Genomic DNA, 19,114 nt, shown 5'->3' on the forward strand with positions numbered 1-19,114 from the left:
TCTAATGTTATTTCTTGAGTACCTTTTACTAATAGCCAATCCTTGACTTGTCAGGCACTAATGTTAGTCTAGACTCTAGAAAGTGTTTCTACAAACAATGCCTTTTGGAGGCTTTCCCAGTGTCTGGCTAGTGCTGTACTGCCAGGAATTAACAATTAAAGTACGGGTCGCAAGACGGCCCTTCTCATCCAAGAAAAGCGCGCAACACTCACTTTGCTAGTTCAACTTGTCTTTTGCATTAATTCCGCTGCTCGAGCTCAAGTCCCCGCGAGAGGAAGCGTATTCCGCCTCACATGAAACAGAGATGGTTCGAATCATTATTAGGGCTGAAGGAGGGCAACTCCAGCAACTGAGCAGCTAGGGATTTGGAAGAGAGCGGGTTCCGCTTTAGCGAGGCCAGTGCTGCACCTCAGCAACCCGCCAGCCCTGGAAGTTTGTGAGTCTCCACTTGTAAGACTGATGGTCACCTTGACCCTCCCGGAGAGGTGGGGAAAGTTAGTCCTGGGCCGGAGGCGGGGAGTAAAACCGAAGACTGAGAACTTTCGCGAGCAAAACACGCCGTCACGTTTTCCTGTTTTCAGCGCAGCAAGAGACCCAAAGAGTTTAAGGGTGGCGATAGCAGGTGGCAGGACTCCGCCCACCACCGCGCTTCTCCCTCAGCTTGCACGCCCCACTCCCTCGATGAGGTCCCGCCTCTGAGGCGCGCGCGAAGAGTTGTTAAGCCCTGTATTCTGGGAATTGTAGTCCTGGTGCCGGGAGCCGCCTCAGGAAAAGCGACTCTGGCCTACAGACCCCGTGGTACCGTGCGGCGCTGGCCGCTCCCGGATGTGTGCCTAGCGCCGGAAGAGAAGACAGCCCCCCTCTCTCGGCCCGGCCATCTTGTGGGAAGAGCTGAAGCAGGCGCTCTTGGCTCGGCGCGGCCCGCTGCAATCCGTGGAGGAACGCGCCGCCGAGCCACCATCATGCCTGGGCACTTACAGGAAGGCTTCGGCTGCGTGGTCACCAACCGATTTGACCAGTTATTTGACGACGAATCGGACCCCTTCGAGGTGTTGAAGGCAGCAGAGAACAAGAAAAAAGAAGCCGGCGGGGGCGGCGTTGGGGGCCCTGGGGCCAAGAGCGCAGCTCAGGCCGCAGCTCAGACCAACTCTAATGCGGCGGGCAAACAGCTGCGTAAAGAGTCCCAGAAAGACCGCAAGAATCCGTTGCCCCCCAGCGTCGGCGTGGTTGACAAGAAGGAGGAGACGCAGCCGCCTGTGGCGCTTAAGAAAGAAGGTAAAGCAGTGGTAGAATGTGGGAGACACCCGGGATGGAGGGAAGGAGCGAGGGGACTTGGGGCTAACACTCGCTTCTGGGGCTCCGAGGGTTCGCGGGACACTTGGCCGCCGATATCCCCGCGTTTCCCTCAACTCGACAAAAGCCAGGTCCTGCGATGGTGCTGGGAGCGTGTAAGCCCAAGTTCAAACCGCCACCTGCAGGGATACTGGAACCACCCCTTCCCGCCTCAGGTCTGAGTCGAGAAGCGTGGTCGGGATCCTGGGAGGCTGTTGCCTTCCCGCCGGATTCCTTGGCGGGCGAGCGCATGGACCGAGGCTCGGTGAAGGGAGCCACTCTTCGGAGCACTTGTAGTGAAGCGGGTAGCGGGGGCTCCGCGGCTTCTTCCTGCTCAGAGTTCCCCCCTCAGTCTGCTGCTCTGAGGTGAGGTTGTCTCCTTTAGGCTCCTCTCTTGCCATCTTGTCCCAGGATGGCGCGGGGTACGCCCGAGAAAGAGGGTCGAGTTTTCTGCCAACGCACACACCCCCCACCCGCATGTTCGAACCTCTCGGATGTTGTGGAATAAGCTGCCCTTTTAGGTGCACACGTGCTTTATTGTCCACCCCTCGCCCAGTCAACTATTACAAACTTAGTAACTTGCTGGAGTGACTCAAGCTGTTGAGAGAGGAATTTGGCCACTCGGGATTGACCAGAAGTGGGAATTCTGAATGAAAACGTGATGGCAGGAAATCCTGAAACTCTTCTCGAGTCAAGATCTTTTTTATCTACCCGGTCGAAGCCCCGCGTCCCCCGACCCCCACCCCGCACGCAGTGTTTGGTGTGGTGTGCCCCTGGCCTGAGCCCCGTCGCTGTCACAGCGCTAGCCACCGCAGAGTCCTTTTCAATCTATGGCTTTTTCTCCCCATGTGCGTGAAGCATGGTCACGGGTCCCATGGTCAATGGGATTTCATTGGCGGGTAGTAGCTGCTTCCAGGTCATTGTAAACTTCGCGGGATTGCCTTGAACTTGGGGTTTGCACTCTCCGTCATTCCTGGTTTCTCTGGTGGTGGGTGAAAAAGCATAGCAGTGAGGAGTAAGGAAAAATCCTTAAAGATCCGAAGTAAGTAGGTGTAGGACCTAAGCTCTGAATCGTAGAGATTACCTCTGTGTGTTGAAAGTTGAAATTTTGCCACGTGCTTCAGAAAGGAGTTCTCAGCTTTAGTTGAATTTGATAGCGTTCAACTAATTTGAAAATGAAAACAATTGTGTTAGGTTTTGATTTAGAATTTTTAAGAAATATAGAGAGAACTTTGTGAGGCTTGGGATGAAGAATCTAGGTGGTAAATAAAACAATTATATTAAAATTACAGGTTGGAGAGGGAAGCACAAGTTGGAGTATTAGAAAGCATGCATCTTTGAAGCTAAATACTCAGCTAGTCTTTATAGCAGGCTATACAGGCTGTAGCACAATGTAATAAATCATTTAATTTCTATGTTAAGGCACACTGACTTGTGTGGTTATTTAAACTGTGCTCAAGTTTACCTCCTTTATGACACTAATTCAAAGAAGGTACATGAAAACATGGAATCTGAAGTGTGTTCACTCGTTTTGAATGTTCAAAACATGAGGTGTGCTTTAAACCCCTCAGTTTGATCATAAAGTCCGTTTATGAAACAAACTTTGACCTGGAACCTAGTATTTTAAATTATAGTTAGTTCATAAATTTATAAGCAGGATTGCATTTACTATTCAGTAGTCTTTCCTTGGGAAATTTTCCATTAATAGCTATCAACATTTTCCTTAGGTCAGCATTTCAGAGCACACTTAACCTTAAATTGCATAAAACACAGATTATAAAAATGTTGAATGAAAAAAATTCATTTTGAGAGCCTACTATGTAGCAGTCATTTCTAGGCATTGGGGAAGTATAGATCTGTAAACAAAGTCCTGGACGCTTGTAGTAGGAAGAATTGTTAACCTGATCATGTGTTCTGTGCCTTTGAATAGAGGTCCTGGCACAATCCTAGATATGCTTTAGGTAGGTATTTACTGTTTATATTCTGTGAATTTTGTAGTTTGTCTTTTGCCCACTTGAGGAACTTGAGAATCGACACTGCTGAACATCACTAAAGTCTATTCTCGTTTGTTTTTTAATGTTGAAAGCCTGGAATATAGTGAAAAATCTAGAGACACATTTTTAAATGTCAGTTGCTACTTGGATTTATTTGTAAGTGTTTTAGATTCTGTAAGCCTGATACTGAATATTGGAGTGGGGAAGCAAGCCATTGTTCATTTGGGTGTGTGAGGCTTGGATATTATAAGAACTGGTTCCGTAGCTCCACCCCATACACTACCTCTGAAGAAATTTTTTTAAAATGCCTTGGTGTAAGGTCTAACATTTGTGATCTGTCCTGAGAGTTTATGTGGAATGGACCTTAAAATTTCATTTAAGAGTTTGACATTTACCATTTGACTGCAAGCAGCTGAACAGTTAGGTGCATCTTGCTGGTGGTACACTTTCTTAGAAAGAACCAGAGTGAACCAACTTAATATCTTGTGAAATCAATTCCTCAGGTGACTGTCAGAAATTGTAGTTTGGGAACTAAAGCATACCTAAACTTTTACAGTCATAAATTTAACCATCAGTCTACTTATTATCCTTAAGGCCACCACAGGGCCTTTTGGCCTTTGACACAAACAGAAAAAAGGTAAGGAAGAGGGAAATCAGTAAATGCTTCACCCATCATTTAGTGTCACAAGTTTCTGTTTCTTACATCTGGCTTAATTTGTATATGTGGGTTTTAAAGATTTTTTGAAAACATAATTGTAAGGGCAAACCAAAAAAAATTTCTCCATAATAATAGCTTCTGGTTGCATAACAGTGTTTTAAAATTAGGTGTGGTATGTTTGTATATGTTTACATACACACACGTAAACTGCAGGAGGAAGAGGGGTAAGTAGCTATTTTCAACTATGGAGATGTAATCTTTATAAAATTTTTTTATTGAAGTATAGTTCATTACAAAATATGTTACTTTCTGCTCTGCACTGAAATGATTCAGTTATACATGTGTGTATATATAATCTTTTAATATATTCCATTATGGTTTGTCACAGGATATTGAATATAGTTTCCCATATTATACAGTAGGACCTAATTATTCATTGGATATAATCTTAAATGCCATTTGCTTTCCCTTCAGTTTTGTAATTTGATAAAATCATCAGTCTTTTTTTTACTCTTTTTTTTACTGTTCAGGTTATATAAAATAAAATAATGCCTTCACTGTCGGTGTGTTGTTTTTTTTTTAAAGGGTTCTTATCTGGTGATTGTGTTGGTTTGCTTGACTATTATTTGTAAATGGCTACTGTAATTAATCGTTTTTACTATATCATTTGCTTAAAATTTCTTTGAATTTAGAATTTTAAATTAAGAGGTGGGCATCTTGAAAAGTGAGAGAAATAACTAAATGACTTCCAGGTCAGTTACAGAGAATGCTTTAGGGGGGGAATGGTTTGGCAAACTAAATGGAATTTTGAAACAAGTTTATTTAAATAGAAATTTTTCTGAAGTACTTCGTTAAACTTCAGAGGTGCCCATTGTTAGCCTTTTTCAATAGGAAGTGCTAGTAGTGGACTTAAAGAGTAGTAGTATTTTTTTTTTCTAACAGTCTAGGCCTAAATGTTCTGTGTTGCAGAAATGATTTGCTTATATGGGGTTTTTTTGTTTTTGTTTTTGTTTTAATCATTTTAGGAATAAGACGTGTTGGAAGAAGACCTGATCAGCAACTTCAGGGTGAAGGGAAGATAATTGATAGGAGACCAGAAAGGCGACCACCTCGTGAAAGAAGATTTGAAAAGCCACTTGAAGAAAAGGGTGAAGGAGGAGAATTTTCCGTCGATAGGCAAGATTGTTTCTTAATCTCTTCATGTATTGTCAGTTTATAGACAGACATCTTAACACATAAAATTGAACATAATTGCCAGGAAGCAGTGTGGCTGGTTAATTTTATCAGATTTTTCAGCAGAGTGTGTGTGTTATTAATGACATTTTGGTAACAGTTTCTGGTGTTCAGACTTAGATATCTTGTACTGAAACACTTCAGTTATGCAGGTTAGATGTGTTTAATTTTTAAGTATATGAGTGAAGAGCAGTTTTATTAAATTATATGATGAAATGAGTAACAGTGGAAGAGTGTATGCATTAGTAGTAAAAGAGAATGTCAAAATAATTTTCTTTCTTTGGGGAATTTCCTAGTTCTGATTACCTTTAACTGTTTAGAAATAGACTATTTTGAATTTTCTAAAACATTGAACAGTTGGGATATGAGCCAGTAAATATGTTCCTGTATTTTTGAGTCTTTGACTTTCCCTCATTCTTTTCTCCAGAAACCTTAGAAGTATGTAATATCTTTCATTTGTTGTAGACCGATTATTGACCGGCCTATCCGAGGCCGTGGTGGTCTTGGAAGAGGTCGAGGAGGTCGTGGACGAGGAATGGGCCGGGGAGATGGCTTTGATTCTCGTGGCAAACGTGAATTTGATAGGCATAGTGGAAGTGATAGATCGTAAGTCTTATATTGGTTCTTATTATACTTTACTATTTGAATCTACTTCTTTAATAAAACAAAATTTGAATTTCTAGACCTAAAGAGTATTATGTTAACTCAGTTTTGTTAGTTCTTTTTCACATTACAGTGGCCTGAAGCATGAGGACAAACGTGGAGGGAGCGGATCTCACAACTGGGGAACTGTCAAAGATGAATTAACGTTGGTATTCCGGTTCTTTAATGAATAATTTTAATAAAATTGTATAGTTTACTTTTGAGGTCTGCCCTTAATTCTGTTAAATATTTACTTGTCCTTGGGACAAGAATGGATGCTGTCATCTCAGCTACTTCCTTACAAGATGATAGGTGATTTTTTGGATATGTTTGGGTTATAACGTGTTGAATGACCAATTTTTTTATGTTTCAAAAGTATGTGATACTTTTCATATAGGTATATCACTTTTATTGAAATCTTATATTGAAGTTATTTGAGTATTCTATTGTATGTTTCTTCTTTTATAATTCTTATTCTAGCTATTGACCTTTCGGTGATTAAAAACTTAAAAAGCTTGTGGGGCTTTATTTTAGAACTGCTGCCTTTCTAGTTTTTGAGTAATGTGCTTGAGCCATAACTTGGATCAGTATATATTTTTAAATTATTTTCTCTTAGTGTTCTACAGGGGAGTAAATTGAATAGGAAAAAACTGGGAATGTGAGAATTTTAAAATACTTCTGTATAAAGACTCTTTTAACTACATGTAAATGGACCTAGATGCCTTTTGTTTTCTTTCTTTCCTTAGAGAGTCCCCCAAATACATTCAGAAACAAATATCTTATAATTGCAGTGACTTGGAACAATCAAATGTGACTGAGGAAACACCTGAAGGTGAAGAACATCCAGTTGCGGACACTGAAAATAAGTAAGTGATTTTGTGTGTGGTGGTAATGCTTGAGCATTGCAATGTTTGGGGTTTACCAAAAAAACAATCTATAGGCTTAATGTTAAATATTTGCTTTTTAATAGGAGAGACTTTATTGTACTCCAGTCCTTCAAATAGTAGAGGAGTACTTTACACATGTATATGTTGGACTGTGATGGTTTGATAAATAGAAATGGTTATTTCTGTTTGAAATTACCATTGGCATCTTAAAAAGATATGGAAGATACGTATTTTAGTAAATCCTGTTAGCCCTGAGCACAAAAATTAGCTGTTTTAACCTGAGAATTATTTGCAAAGTTCAAAGTACTTTGGACTCTATAGCTGTACACATTTTATACCGAGACAGTTTAAAATGATAAAATGTGACTATTAAAATTAGTTCCTCCATCTCTTTGAAGTTTTTTCCGTTCACATAGAATGTGGAATACAGCATTATTGGTTTGTTTTAAAATGTGTGAGGAGAGCAAGGGCCAGAATATGTTATCATTTCACTAGCTTTCTTATTTCCTGAGTTTTTAGGTACAAGACAGTTTTGAAATTGTTTATGCAAGGGTTGGACAGTTTTAAAGACTCAAGTTATGCTGGTAGAAATAGTTTTGTGCCTTCCTCTGTCTTCCATCAATACAAGCAGAAGTTATATGTCAGTCATTTCTTTCAGTATGTAGTTTAAAGTCTTGCACTGCAGATTAATTAGGTCAGTAATTCTTAATCAAGGCATAATCAAATTATTTAGAGAAGGGATGCTTCCTAAACTCTTTTTCTCCAGAATTGTTCTTAGAGTGAAGCACTATTAATGATTAGAAAGTCATATTTAGTGGATTTGCTTAAGTAAGGAATAATAATTGATTTATTATTAGAAAAATTACTATTTTTAGTTATTACTAAAAATATAAATATATTAGTTATTTTCAGTTACACTATTAGTTATTTTAGTTATTACTATTATTAGATAAAAATATATGGTGTTGAGTGATGTCTTGAACTTCGTTTTATTTTATATGAAACTTACGAATATTTTGTGTGATAAACAATGGAATAGGTAAGTTAAAATGAACCTTATACAACACTTAATTACTTTACAAAGCTCAACACAAATATTGTTCCCTTAATGAATAACCTTCATTTACTTAAATGAATAAATATTTGATTTGTTTAAATATTTAAACATATTTAAATCACCTTAAGAGTAATCTGTCAAGATTATAACTGTTTATACATACAAACAGTTACGTAAGAGATATATTGGTATTGATAGGGTATTGGAAGCAAATTTTAGCTCAGTTCCCAGGACTGAAATTGGGGTTCTAGGTATTGAGCCTAAAGACCATGATGATGACAATAGCTTACATATGCAAGTGTACATTTAAGAAACACAGATTTGGCAGAATTTGATTGGTTCCTTTAAGTATAGTTCTTGAGTTTTTGTTTTGTTTCATATGATTCTTATAACAACCCTTGAAGGTAGATGTCATGGTTTCATGATGTGATAAATGTATGCTGAGTTCTGTTCTTGGCTGAGTTACAACTTAGTGACTGGGACCTTTTTTCTATCTTTAGTTTTCTGATCTGCAAACTGACAAGGTTGGACTTGATACTTAAAATTGCATCAATTCAGTATAAACTGATCTGGGGAGTTTAAGATGAGATTTGTCAAACAGTAAAGAACAGCATATATGGGAGTTATTTGAGCTCTGAGGCTAACTGAATCACCTGCTATCTTTGGAAAGAAGCGGTGCTCCCAAAATAGCAAACTTGTTTGGTGACAATTGAAAATTGAGATTAAATGGTGAATTCCTAGGTGCATGCTTTGTTTTTGTAAAAAGGAAACAGGATACTACATAATAGTTATAGTCTGAGAATTATATTAGAAATAACACAATTTGGTATTAAGTATTGAAAATCAGTATTTTATAGAAAGTTCCATTACTAGTGAAACTTTAGTTGCTTATTCATGTACACACTGGTTTGAAAGTTGGAGTATATATAAAGATTGGATTTGTAGAAATTAAAGGTTTGCTTTAAGTGTTATAAAAATGGATGAGGGAACAGTTCTCTTATATTCTTAAATATAAAACTTGGTTGTCATGGGCAGCCTAGATGATTACCTTCATGTGTGTTATGCATTACGTATTATGGAAATTAAAAATGTGTTTTAGCAGAAGCTAAATCAGATTTCAGTCACATACTGTAAGTTTTAAAAACAGTAGTGTGGTTTTAAAAATGTGTTCTAGGTTTAATAAAGCCAGTTCAAGATTGTATTACTGATAGATGATCATTTAAGAGTTTATGAATATGAATTGTATGTTCCTTCGTTATCCACATTTTCACTGATTGAACAAACAGTGAATTCCTGGTCTCTACCAAGTCACATGTTAGCCATTGGGTTACAAAGAAAACTGATTCTCCTTGTCCTTGGATAATCTAGATGATTACCAACCAGCTGAGGTTGGTACTTCCTCACTTACACTTGTAAGTTCTGTGATTTTATGAGCCCCCTGCCAGGTGTAATACTGAAACATCTTCACACAGGGAGAATGAAGTTGAAGAAGTAAAGGAAGAGGGTCCAAAAGAAATGACTTTGGATGAGTGGAAGGCTATTCAAAATAAGGACCGGGCAAAAGTAGAATTTAATATCCGAAAACCAAATGAAGGTGCTGATGGGCAGTGGAAGAAGGGATTTGTTCTTCATAAGTCAAAAAGTGAAGAGGTAAAGTGAAGTTTTGTGGTGTTTGAAAATGTTCAGATTTGTCTTGAATTGCATATACAATTTTTGTTTTAAAATTTCACATGGATAATCTGTTTATAAAATAAAATTTTACATATGATTATTTGAGACATATATTTCCCCCAAAGGAAAATAAACTGCATTATGATATATTCTTAAGAAATTATTCTTTTAAAGCTGTAATGTTTTTTAAAATCTTACTTAACTGGGAGTCATTAAGACTTGTATTAGGTTGAAAGGTTGGCTTTTTTTATGTGGTATATCTTTAAACTGTCTGCCTGTGCCATATATAAATAATATCCAGGAATTTTTTTTTTTTTTTTAAATACTGAAGTGGATTGCCATTTCCTCCTCCAGGGGTTCTTCCCCACCCAGGGATCGAACCTGTGTTTCTTAACGTCTCCTACATTGGCAGGCAGGTTCCCTGGCACTGGTGCCACCTGGGAAGCCTTATCCAGGAATCTTTAGTAAATCTTTACTGAAGAGTAATAGCTTGAAGACCAGAGAATTTATGAGTTTCCTTTCCTTAGGAAACTAATGAAAATACTTGAGAAAGACGTGTGACTTTTGATTTGGTAGCTTTTATTTAAGTCTTGGGGCACACATTCTTAGGGGACTGTCCCACTGCTATATCTTTTTAGGGTTTATGTGAGTATGAGCTTTTAGTCACAGTTAAACTGGAATGTTATGAAGGCAACCTATAATTTAAAAAATACAGTAAAATCTCTGTACATTTTAATTTTCTAAGCAAAAAATAATTGTGAAACAAGCTTGGAAATATTCTGCACTAAAGTAGAAGTTTAGAGATGATTTTTTAAACATGGGCATCATGAAAGTAGTATAAATGGGACAGTCTTGTGTAATTTCTTATCAGTAAAGAAAAAACATTTTGTTTCATTAGAATGCTTTGGGTTTTTTTGTAGTTCTTGCTGATAAAGTTGTTTTGGGTATCTGTAAAATCCAAAGAGAACCTTGATTTAAAGAACCATAGAAATTCACTTTGGGGAGATTATTCATTTGAACTAACAATTAAACTGCTTAGGATAATGTAAAAAAAGTACTTTGGCATCATAAGTTTTTGGGGTCCCAACAGAACTTTTCTTCAGAACAGGACACAGACATGAAATACTTTGGTATAATATTAGATTATTATCATTACCATTAATACCCTGCAACCTCTTCATGAATTTTATAGACATCTGGTTAAGTGTCCCAGCTTTAAATATTTTTTATTGAGCTTTTCAGAAATAATTATTACACAAGGTGATACATATAATTAGAATTTTCTGAAAATTATAAAATGTGAAATTGGTTATGAATAACCTTGAAACTAGGACATTTTCGTTATCAACCACTTAGAAATGCTTGGACCCTCATAGTTAGGCTGCTTTTGTGATATTGTACTTGAAATCTGGCATATATGGCCTTATCACTTGAATACAGATTGTCCCTGATGTGGAACTTTTGGGGTTTTTTTTTTTTTTGCTTTTCACTTTCAATACTACATTTAATTACGTGAGATATTTAACACATTATAATAAAGGCTTTGTGGATTTGTTTTAGATGATTTTGCTCTGCCGTAGGCTAATGTAGATGTCCTAAGCACATTGAAGGTAGGCTAGGCCAAGCTATGATGTGTTTGGTAGGTTAGGTATGTTAAATGTATTTTGAACTTAAAGATAATCAGGTTTATCAGGATGCAACCTCATTGTAACTTGATAACAGGTCTTTAAGTTTGTTGTATACAGTGCTTTGAGTACTCTTTTTTTCTTTCTATTATACTTATCTTCAGCTTCACAATAAAAATGAAATAGTTAGGGAAAGGAAAACACTTTTTTGAGAAATAGAGAACTGAATTATTGACAGCTGAGACCAAGCTCTTATTTCCTTAATTATTGCACAGTGCTATAGAAAAAAAAACCCCTATAAATTGATCCTGGTAGTTTACTTGAAGATTGGGGATGTAATCTGAATATCCAGGCTTCCTCTTAATTACCTTCAGGATTTTTCTGTAATATATCACCTTAAGCTTTTTTGCTTCTTGCTCTAGAAATTTATAAATGGTTTTAACTAATAAATTAATGTTGTTGTTTTGCAATAACTAACATTTAAAATCAGACACTTCACATAGTAATTGACTTACTTGCTAGTGATTTTGTATTTTAGGCTCCTTTAAAGTTAACATTTTTTAAATGTTAAAATTAATATTTTTTTAAATTAAAAAAATTTGAAAATATTTTTCAAAACCTTTTTAAAGAAAGACAAAAGGGTATTAGATGATTAAAGGAATGAAAATCTGTTTACAAATAATTTGTACTTGAAAATGTAATTATTAACAGTTGTAATATTATAAGATATTTAGAATGAAATACCCTTCAGAAAAGAGGATTATACATGTATTTAGAAAAATTAAAACATACTTTAGGAAGTTTCCAACTAGAAGATTAAAACCCATTCTCCCAAATATACAAAAGAAAATCAGGCCTTAAGCAATGTGAGATTGCTTGGCATTTTTGCAGAGTGTCATGTGGCTTGGGATGTGAATTTCACAAACATGATGACTTCATTTTAAAGAAGGTTCCTTTGGTAAATTTAAGGCATGGTTTTATTTGTGCACAGTTTTTGAAGGTTGTTTATGTAATGTGTTTCACTTGAATCTGTAGTTCTCCAATTTATATGGAAGGACATGTTTAAATATAAACAGAAAAGCATTTTGAGACATCTGTACACAGCTTCTTCCCCAAGTCATAGCTGGTATAGAGCAAAAGCTCTCTTTAAAACTTAAGAGATTCAGTAATGTCTCTAACAGAAATATATACCATCTATCTAAAAGTCTTCATCAGAGGTTCAGATTGGAATCCTAATCTGAAGGGCATATTTTTAAATGTATTTATTCATCCCTGATGGCTCAGAGCGTAAAGAATCTGCCTGAAGTGCAGGAGACCAAGCTTCTATCCCTGGATTGGGAAGATCCCCTGGAGAAGGAAATGGCTACCCATTGAAGTATTCTTGCCTGGAGAATCCCATGGACGGAGGAGCTTGGTGTAGGCTACAGTCCATAGGGTTGCAAAGAGTCAGACATGACTGAACAACTAAAACTTTATTCATACTTCACTGCTAAAGATTATAATTCAGTAGGTTTGAGATGGGGCCCAGCCACTTAAGTAGTTGTGATAATACCTCTAATCAAGTCTTGCTAGTATCACCTATAATTCAAGTTAAGGGAATACGAAGTGGAGAAAAGTGAAAGGAATTCTTACTGCTAGATTACTATAGCTGATCCCAAAGCTTACTTATTACCTGTTGCTACATTTTTTCCACACAAAGGACAGGTTGTAGAAAGCTCATTGAGAAATATACAACATTGCTTTCCTATCCATCAAATCACCCAGTGGCCTTCATTTGAAATTTTAGGCTCATGCTGAAGACTCAGTTATGGATCACCATTTCCGGAAGCCAGCAAATGATATTACATCTCAGCTGGAGATCAATTTTGGAGACCTTGGCCGCCCAGGACGTGGTGGCAGGGGAGGACGAGGTGGCCGTGGGCGTGGTGGACGTCCAAACCGTGGCATCAGGACTGACAAGGTAATTAAGACATATTCTACTCTTGTAAGTAACTTGAGGGACCTCTTTTGATAGATGACTGACCTAACTCCTTTTGGGGACATAAGTAGAAGAAAAAGGTTGGCATTCCTTTAAAAAATTACATTTTAGGTTATATTTTTGTTTAAAGCACTTAAATGACTGTATAGTGCTGCCAGTGGTTAAGTTTATCACCCTTTATTGAACACTTAATTTAGTGCTTATCATGGTACTGTGCTTTTAAAAAAAAATTCCCATTTTATAGAAGATGAAATTCAGGTGCAAGGAACCAAGGTAATTTTGTGGTCTTTGTCTACCTGAAGTGCCAAATATCAATAATTGTCTTGACAAATCTTCACTGCTTTTTAGATCTCAGCTTAATAAAACTTTTGTGTCCAATATATAATTGTGTGACATTGATTGGTTGTTGATTCTTATTTTGTTCCTGACAGCTGGTCTCTTAGAGTTGGGATTCATTTTTGTCCTATTTTTTGTGATCTCCATTGCCTTGCACTGTGATACAAAACAACTTTTTCTGAAACATTTTGCTAGAAGCCCTAGTAATTGGTAGTTTTGAATTCTGATCTGCTTGATCCCAAAGTTCATGGTTTATTTATGAGATAGTATGATTAAAGTATTAGTGATAATTTGAATTAGTTCATTGTGCCTTACAGTCTATTTCAGAATCAACCATAATGTCCTGAATTCTCAACGTCTGATAAATTGGCACCCCATCTGCTTGATTGAGTCTGACAATGTTTAATTATAGTAGTAACTTAATATTCTAGATTTTATGGTCACTCATAACAGTGTAGTGATATTTTTTTTTCCCTCCTCTGTAACATGGGTTCTTTTTAAAGGCCAGCATTGTGTATATGGATCTTTTCCGTACTTTTTTGTTTTGTAATTTGTATTGAATATAAATAGCCATTAAGTTCCTTCCTATCAATTATGAATGTGCTGCTTAAATAGTTGGTTTCTTAGCCTGCTTTCATTGCCATTCTTATTAGCAAGTGGAAAAAATAAAAGAATATTGAACAACAGTGAATCCACATACATACCTTGTGTGAATCTACTAGTATGATTTGTTAGAAAAACAAATAACCCATGGTGTTACTAGGAATTTTCTCAGCTCTTGATAGAAAATTCAGGACAGGGCTCATTGCAAATATTTGTAGTCCTGTTTTTTGTTTTTTAATTTTACTGGAGTTTACAATGTTGTGTTCGTTTCTGCAGTGGATCAGTTACACACACAGAGTCACTTGTTTTTAGACTCTTTATATAGGTGGTTGCAGTGTAGTCCTCAGTCACCTGTTCATACAGTGTGTGTGTCCATCTCAGTCTCCCAGCTATTCCCCTCAAGTCCTATTCTGATCCGTAATTTTTCCTTTTGAAAGTAAAAGCTTTGGCATATTTTACTTATTGTAATAAAACTTGTGTTGTTTTTTTTTAAAGAATATGTCTAAATGTAGACACTGGAAATAATAAGATTTGAGAATCATTAATTTTGCTTGTTTCTTTTTCAGTCAAGTGCTTCTGCTCCTGATGTGGATGACCCAGAGGCATTCCCAGCTCTGGCTTAACTGGATGCCATAAGACAGCCCTGGTTCCTTTGTGGACCCTCCTCTTTGAGGCTTGCATGCTTAAGGATCCCAAACGACTAAGAAATTTAAAAAAAACAAAAAACAAAAAAAAAGACTGTCATTCATACCATTCACACCTAAAGACTGAATTTTATCTGTTTTGAAAATGAACTTCTCCTGCTACACAGAAGTAACAATATGGTAGTCAGTTTTGTATTTAGAAATGTATTGGTAGCAGGGATGTTTTCATAATTTTCAGAGATTATGCATTCTTCATGAATACTTTTGTATTGCTGCTTGCAAATATGCATTTCCAAACTTGAAATATAGGTGTGAACAGTGTGTACCAGTTTAAAGCTTTCACTTCATTTGTGTTTTTTAATTGAGGATTTAGATGTTCCCCCTATTACAAACTGGTTTTAAATATTGAACATAATAATATCAGTTTTAATACCTGCTTTGCATTTTCACACATGGTCAACTGGGACATGTAAACTTTGTCAAATTTTATGCTGTGTGGAATACTAACTACTTTATGTATTTTAACTTAGTTTTAATATTTTCATTTCTGGGGATAAGGTCTTTTTCACTTCTCATGATAGCTGTTATATATGCTAAATCTTTATATACAGAAATACCAGTACTTGAACAAATTCAAAGCACATTGGTTTATTAACCCTTGCTCCTGCATGGTTCATTAGGTTCAAATTATAATTGATTCAATTTCAATTATATTTACTTTTAAAATGTCACTTGCCCATTTTAAAAATCAGTCTAGACACCTTACTGGTAAAAGTTGTTTAAGCTACTTATTGTTGATAGACACATACTGTCAAGTGAAGTAGTTTTATGGGTGTTGGATTTTTTCCTCCTCCAATAGGGTGGGTGGAACAAGTTAATTTGGCTAATGTGTTAACATTTAAACTGCTCTGTAAAATAAGTGGCCGCTCAGTATGATTTGTATGTGTGAAAGGTCCCAAAATCAAAATTGTACATCCATAATCAACCCTTTAACTCTTCCTTGTTCGAAACCAAAGGGCACTGGTTAGTACGGTAAGGTTGGAGGTTGTTAATTTCTGGGGTTTGGAAAGTGGACAGCTTTACTTTATAAGGTTGGAACAGCAGCACCATCCATGAAATGAAAACCAAACATTTTACTGTTTCCAAATTTCCTATATTGCTATTAATTTCGGTCTTAAGTTGATAGATTCTGTAGAAGGTAACAAGTATCTTTTTACCTCTTCCTCTGTTAGAAAATTAGGTTAATAATGGATTCTTTGATCAAGACCACTTACTAAAACATACATGGAGAGAATAAACAGCCTTTCTAGGATTTTTTTTTAAGTCTTCTGCAACATTGATTAACAGGAAAGGGGCTTTATTTGCAGATTTAAAGATCTTTTTGTCACTATTAGTAATTTTCTATCTATGTGGTAATGTCCAATTTTAAAAATACTTGATATAAGACATTAAGTCATAAAATGTCTCTTTAGCTCATTAGTTTTCCCCATACTTGTAAAGGAGAAACCGTACAGTACAAGAGTTACGCATTGGGATTAGATTAATTGATCTAGTGACCTACTAGTTTGGCATTTTAGGAAGGAGGTAATTGGTTTTTTAAATGGTGGATAAGCTTGTGCTGGTGTTTTGGATCTTATGATGCTGAGCATGTTCTGCACTGGTGCTAATGTTAAACATAATTTTATATTTACAAACATACCTGCTACCCAGAGGCAAGTATCAATTTAGTCCATGTGGACTATTGACCCCTCTTGAGATTGCAACATACACATTCCTAAACATACCCATAGGTAGTGTGTTTAAAGTATCTTAACTCATTTTTGGACAGGAACATGTAATAAACCTGATTTCTAGCAACATATAGAAAACACCTATTAAAACAAGTTCTATTCATTGTCAGCCATGGCTGGCATTCTGTCACTAGAGAATACACAGCAATATCTGGTATGTTGCAAGCTTTCAAGATCGCCTGGATTCTAAAAGTCAGTCCATTAGTTGTATCTGATGGATGTAAATTTGCCTCCTAGTTCACTTTGTCACGAGCTAAAACTGTGAACCTAACTTTCTCTTATTGGTGGGTGATAACTGAAAATAAAGATTTTATTTTCATGCTCACTTCTTAAAAGTCATAAAAACAATCATAGGAGCCCATTTATCGTCACGTGTCTTATGACCTATGTGTGTACCCCCAAGGGTAATGTTCATATTTCATTTTTTCACAAAACAGGTTTGTTTATATGGAGTGTTTATTAACCTAGTCTGTCAAATAGCAATTGGGAGAGTACCTATTTTAATTACAAAATTTAATTCTTGTAAAATGAATTTTAAGGACGGACATGACAATTGACATTTCTTGTAGGAAACTCCATGTTTGAGTGAAGGTTATGTTGGGGGTTTGTCTTTTCACAAATAAGGTAATAATGGCTGATAGAATGTTCTAATGAATTTCTGTCTTGATGCTTTTAAAGTGAAATAGTGGTATAGTTTGTATTTTTTATTAAGATATTTTGTTTACATTGAGATGATGGAGATGAGGTCTCTTATAGTTAAATATTTTGAGACCTTTGTGCAGTTATGAAAGATTTTAAAATGTGTCACCAGGCACTATACATCTAAGTTACTTCACTCAGTTTCATTTAAAAAGTGGAGGCAGAACATATCTCGAGTTGTAAATAAGTAATATGTTTGGGGGTTGTTTGTGGCGTTTTATGGAGGGAGAATATTAGGTATTCGTTTTTATTGTATTATTTTTCTAATTGCTATAGGTGGTTGGAAATAGAAATTTTTGTTATACGCTGTTAGGGAGTTGCATAGAAAGTCTGAATACTGTATATTAGGATTTTTAAACATCTTTAAGAGACTAACATGGAAAGAACCAACAAATATCAAAAGAGTGAAAAGAACTCAGAAATGTGGAGCTGCTAGAACCTGAATGATTTTGACTTTAAGATCATTATAATGTATACTAGTGGACATCTAGAAGCCATCTATCCTAATAGCAAATTCTTAGGCTCTTGGGTGCCTGCAACTCTGCTTTATAAAGAAAGCAATTAAATGCTTAGAAAATAGATTCTAACCCAGACATTTGTATTTCTACTGAAATAAATGTTTAGGCAGAACATTTAAAATCTAGTAACAAAGCAGTAAGATCCCTCATCAGATTTTCAGACCTGATTAGTTAAACCATGAACATTGTAAAATTGTCAGATTTTATCATTGATCTGTATATTAAGTGTCAACTTTCAGAAATTTGGGCTCAAATGATTTTTTGCTCAGCCTAGGTTTACCTCTGACATGTTCTTTCAACTTGAGAATCTTGATCTGATGATCAAATTATGGGGGTTATATGAGAAGTGATTGAAATGTGGTTGAGAGGAATTCATGAAATCAGTAATGTAAGGAAAGGTAACCTAAAGTATAAGCTTAATTTCAGAAAGTGATTAGGATATAAATTATTAAAGCCATTAAGATTTTGTCCATGGTGGGAAATGCTAACATTGGAAGTGAGTATCATTTAAATTAGTGCTACATCTAAGCCAGAGGTCAGCAGATTTCAGCCTGTGGTCTGTTTTTTGTACAGTTTCTGAGCTAAGAATTGCTTCTACCTTTTAAAAGTGAATGATGTATATAGTCCCCAAAGCTTAAAACATATGGTCCTTCACAGAAAATGTTTGCTGGTCTACACCATCACTTAGGTCAACATAAGAGTTCTTTAAAAAAAAAAAAAGTTACAGGTGCAGATTAAATCGCCCTGTATGGGAAGTTGTGAAATTTGAAGTATTTAAAAAATTTTAACTTCTTAACCTCTAATCAGAATAAGGGCAAGATATTCAGTAGCTTTTTAGTAAAGATTTATTATTTTTTAAGAAATTATTTAGTTGGCAACCTAAATATGATTCTGAAAGCTGTTATGGAAAGTATAATTTGCTAGACTAAGACACTTAATGGCATGGTTATAGGTTTTCACATTTAGTGGCAATTATCACTTAATGATGATGATCTTTCTATTGTGCTGACTGTGCCATAAGATGAGAAATAGAAACATTTTACATGGGTAAGAAAACAAATGTCTTCATAGGTTGAACTAGGGCATCAATTAATGGATTCTGAGAACTGCATTTCTCAGCTTAATCAGGATATCCATTTAGGCAGAATCTAGCTTTTGTGTCATTACTTCTGTCTTAACTGGGAGTCAATTCACTTTGAAATGGAAAGGAAGGGTGAGAAATGGCCCATACAAGTTAGAAAATGATTTACCAAATTATGTTTTTGTTGGAGGTGTTAATTACGTGAAAGTTGTTCAGTTGTGTCTGACTGCGACCCCATGGACTGTAGCCTGCCAGGCTCCTCTGTCCATGGAATTCTCCAGGTCAGAATACTGGAAGGGGTATCCTGTCACTTCTCCAAGGGATCCTCACAACCCAGGAATTGAACCAGAGTCTCCGGCATTGCAG

At 36.3% G+C, this 19,114-nt stretch overlaps 1 protein-coding gene across 4 annotated transcripts; it reads left to right on the top strand.

Annotated features, from left to right (window-relative positions):
* The first annotated feature begins 836 nt into the window (after positions 1 to 836).
* SERBP1 (SERPINE1 mRNA binding protein 1) lies at positions 837 to 16,775 on the top strand. Of its 4 annotated transcripts, none has more exons than XM_043876034.1 (8): positions 837 to 1,275; positions 5,010 to 5,160; positions 5,683 to 5,823; positions 5,936 to 6,025; positions 6,606 to 6,725; positions 9,276 to 9,453; positions 12,886 to 13,059; positions 14,583 to 16,775. In XM_043876034.1, the coding sequence occupies exons 1-8, from the start codon at positions 963 to 965 to the stop codon at positions 14,637 to 14,639; spliced, it is 1,224 nt and encodes a 407-aa protein (XP_043731969.1). In that variant the 5' UTR covers positions 837 to 962; the 3' UTR covers positions 14,640 to 16,775. The 4 variants fall into 4 exon arrangements, with proteins under 4 accessions (XP_043731969.1, XP_043731972.1, XP_043731971.1 ...); XM_043876037.1 differs by having other exon boundaries at positions 6,651 to 6,725; XM_043876036.1 differs by having other exon boundaries at positions 5,954 to 6,025.
* Positions 16,776 to 19,114: the final 2,339 nt, after the last annotated feature.

The sequence above is a fragment of the Cervus elaphus genome, chromosome 20, assembly GCF_910594005.1.
Source record: "Cervus elaphus chromosome 20, mCerEla1.1, whole genome shotgun sequence".
In the NCBI taxonomy this organism is placed as follows: Eukaryota; Metazoa; Chordata; class Mammalia; order Artiodactyla; family Cervidae; genus Cervus; species Cervus elaphus.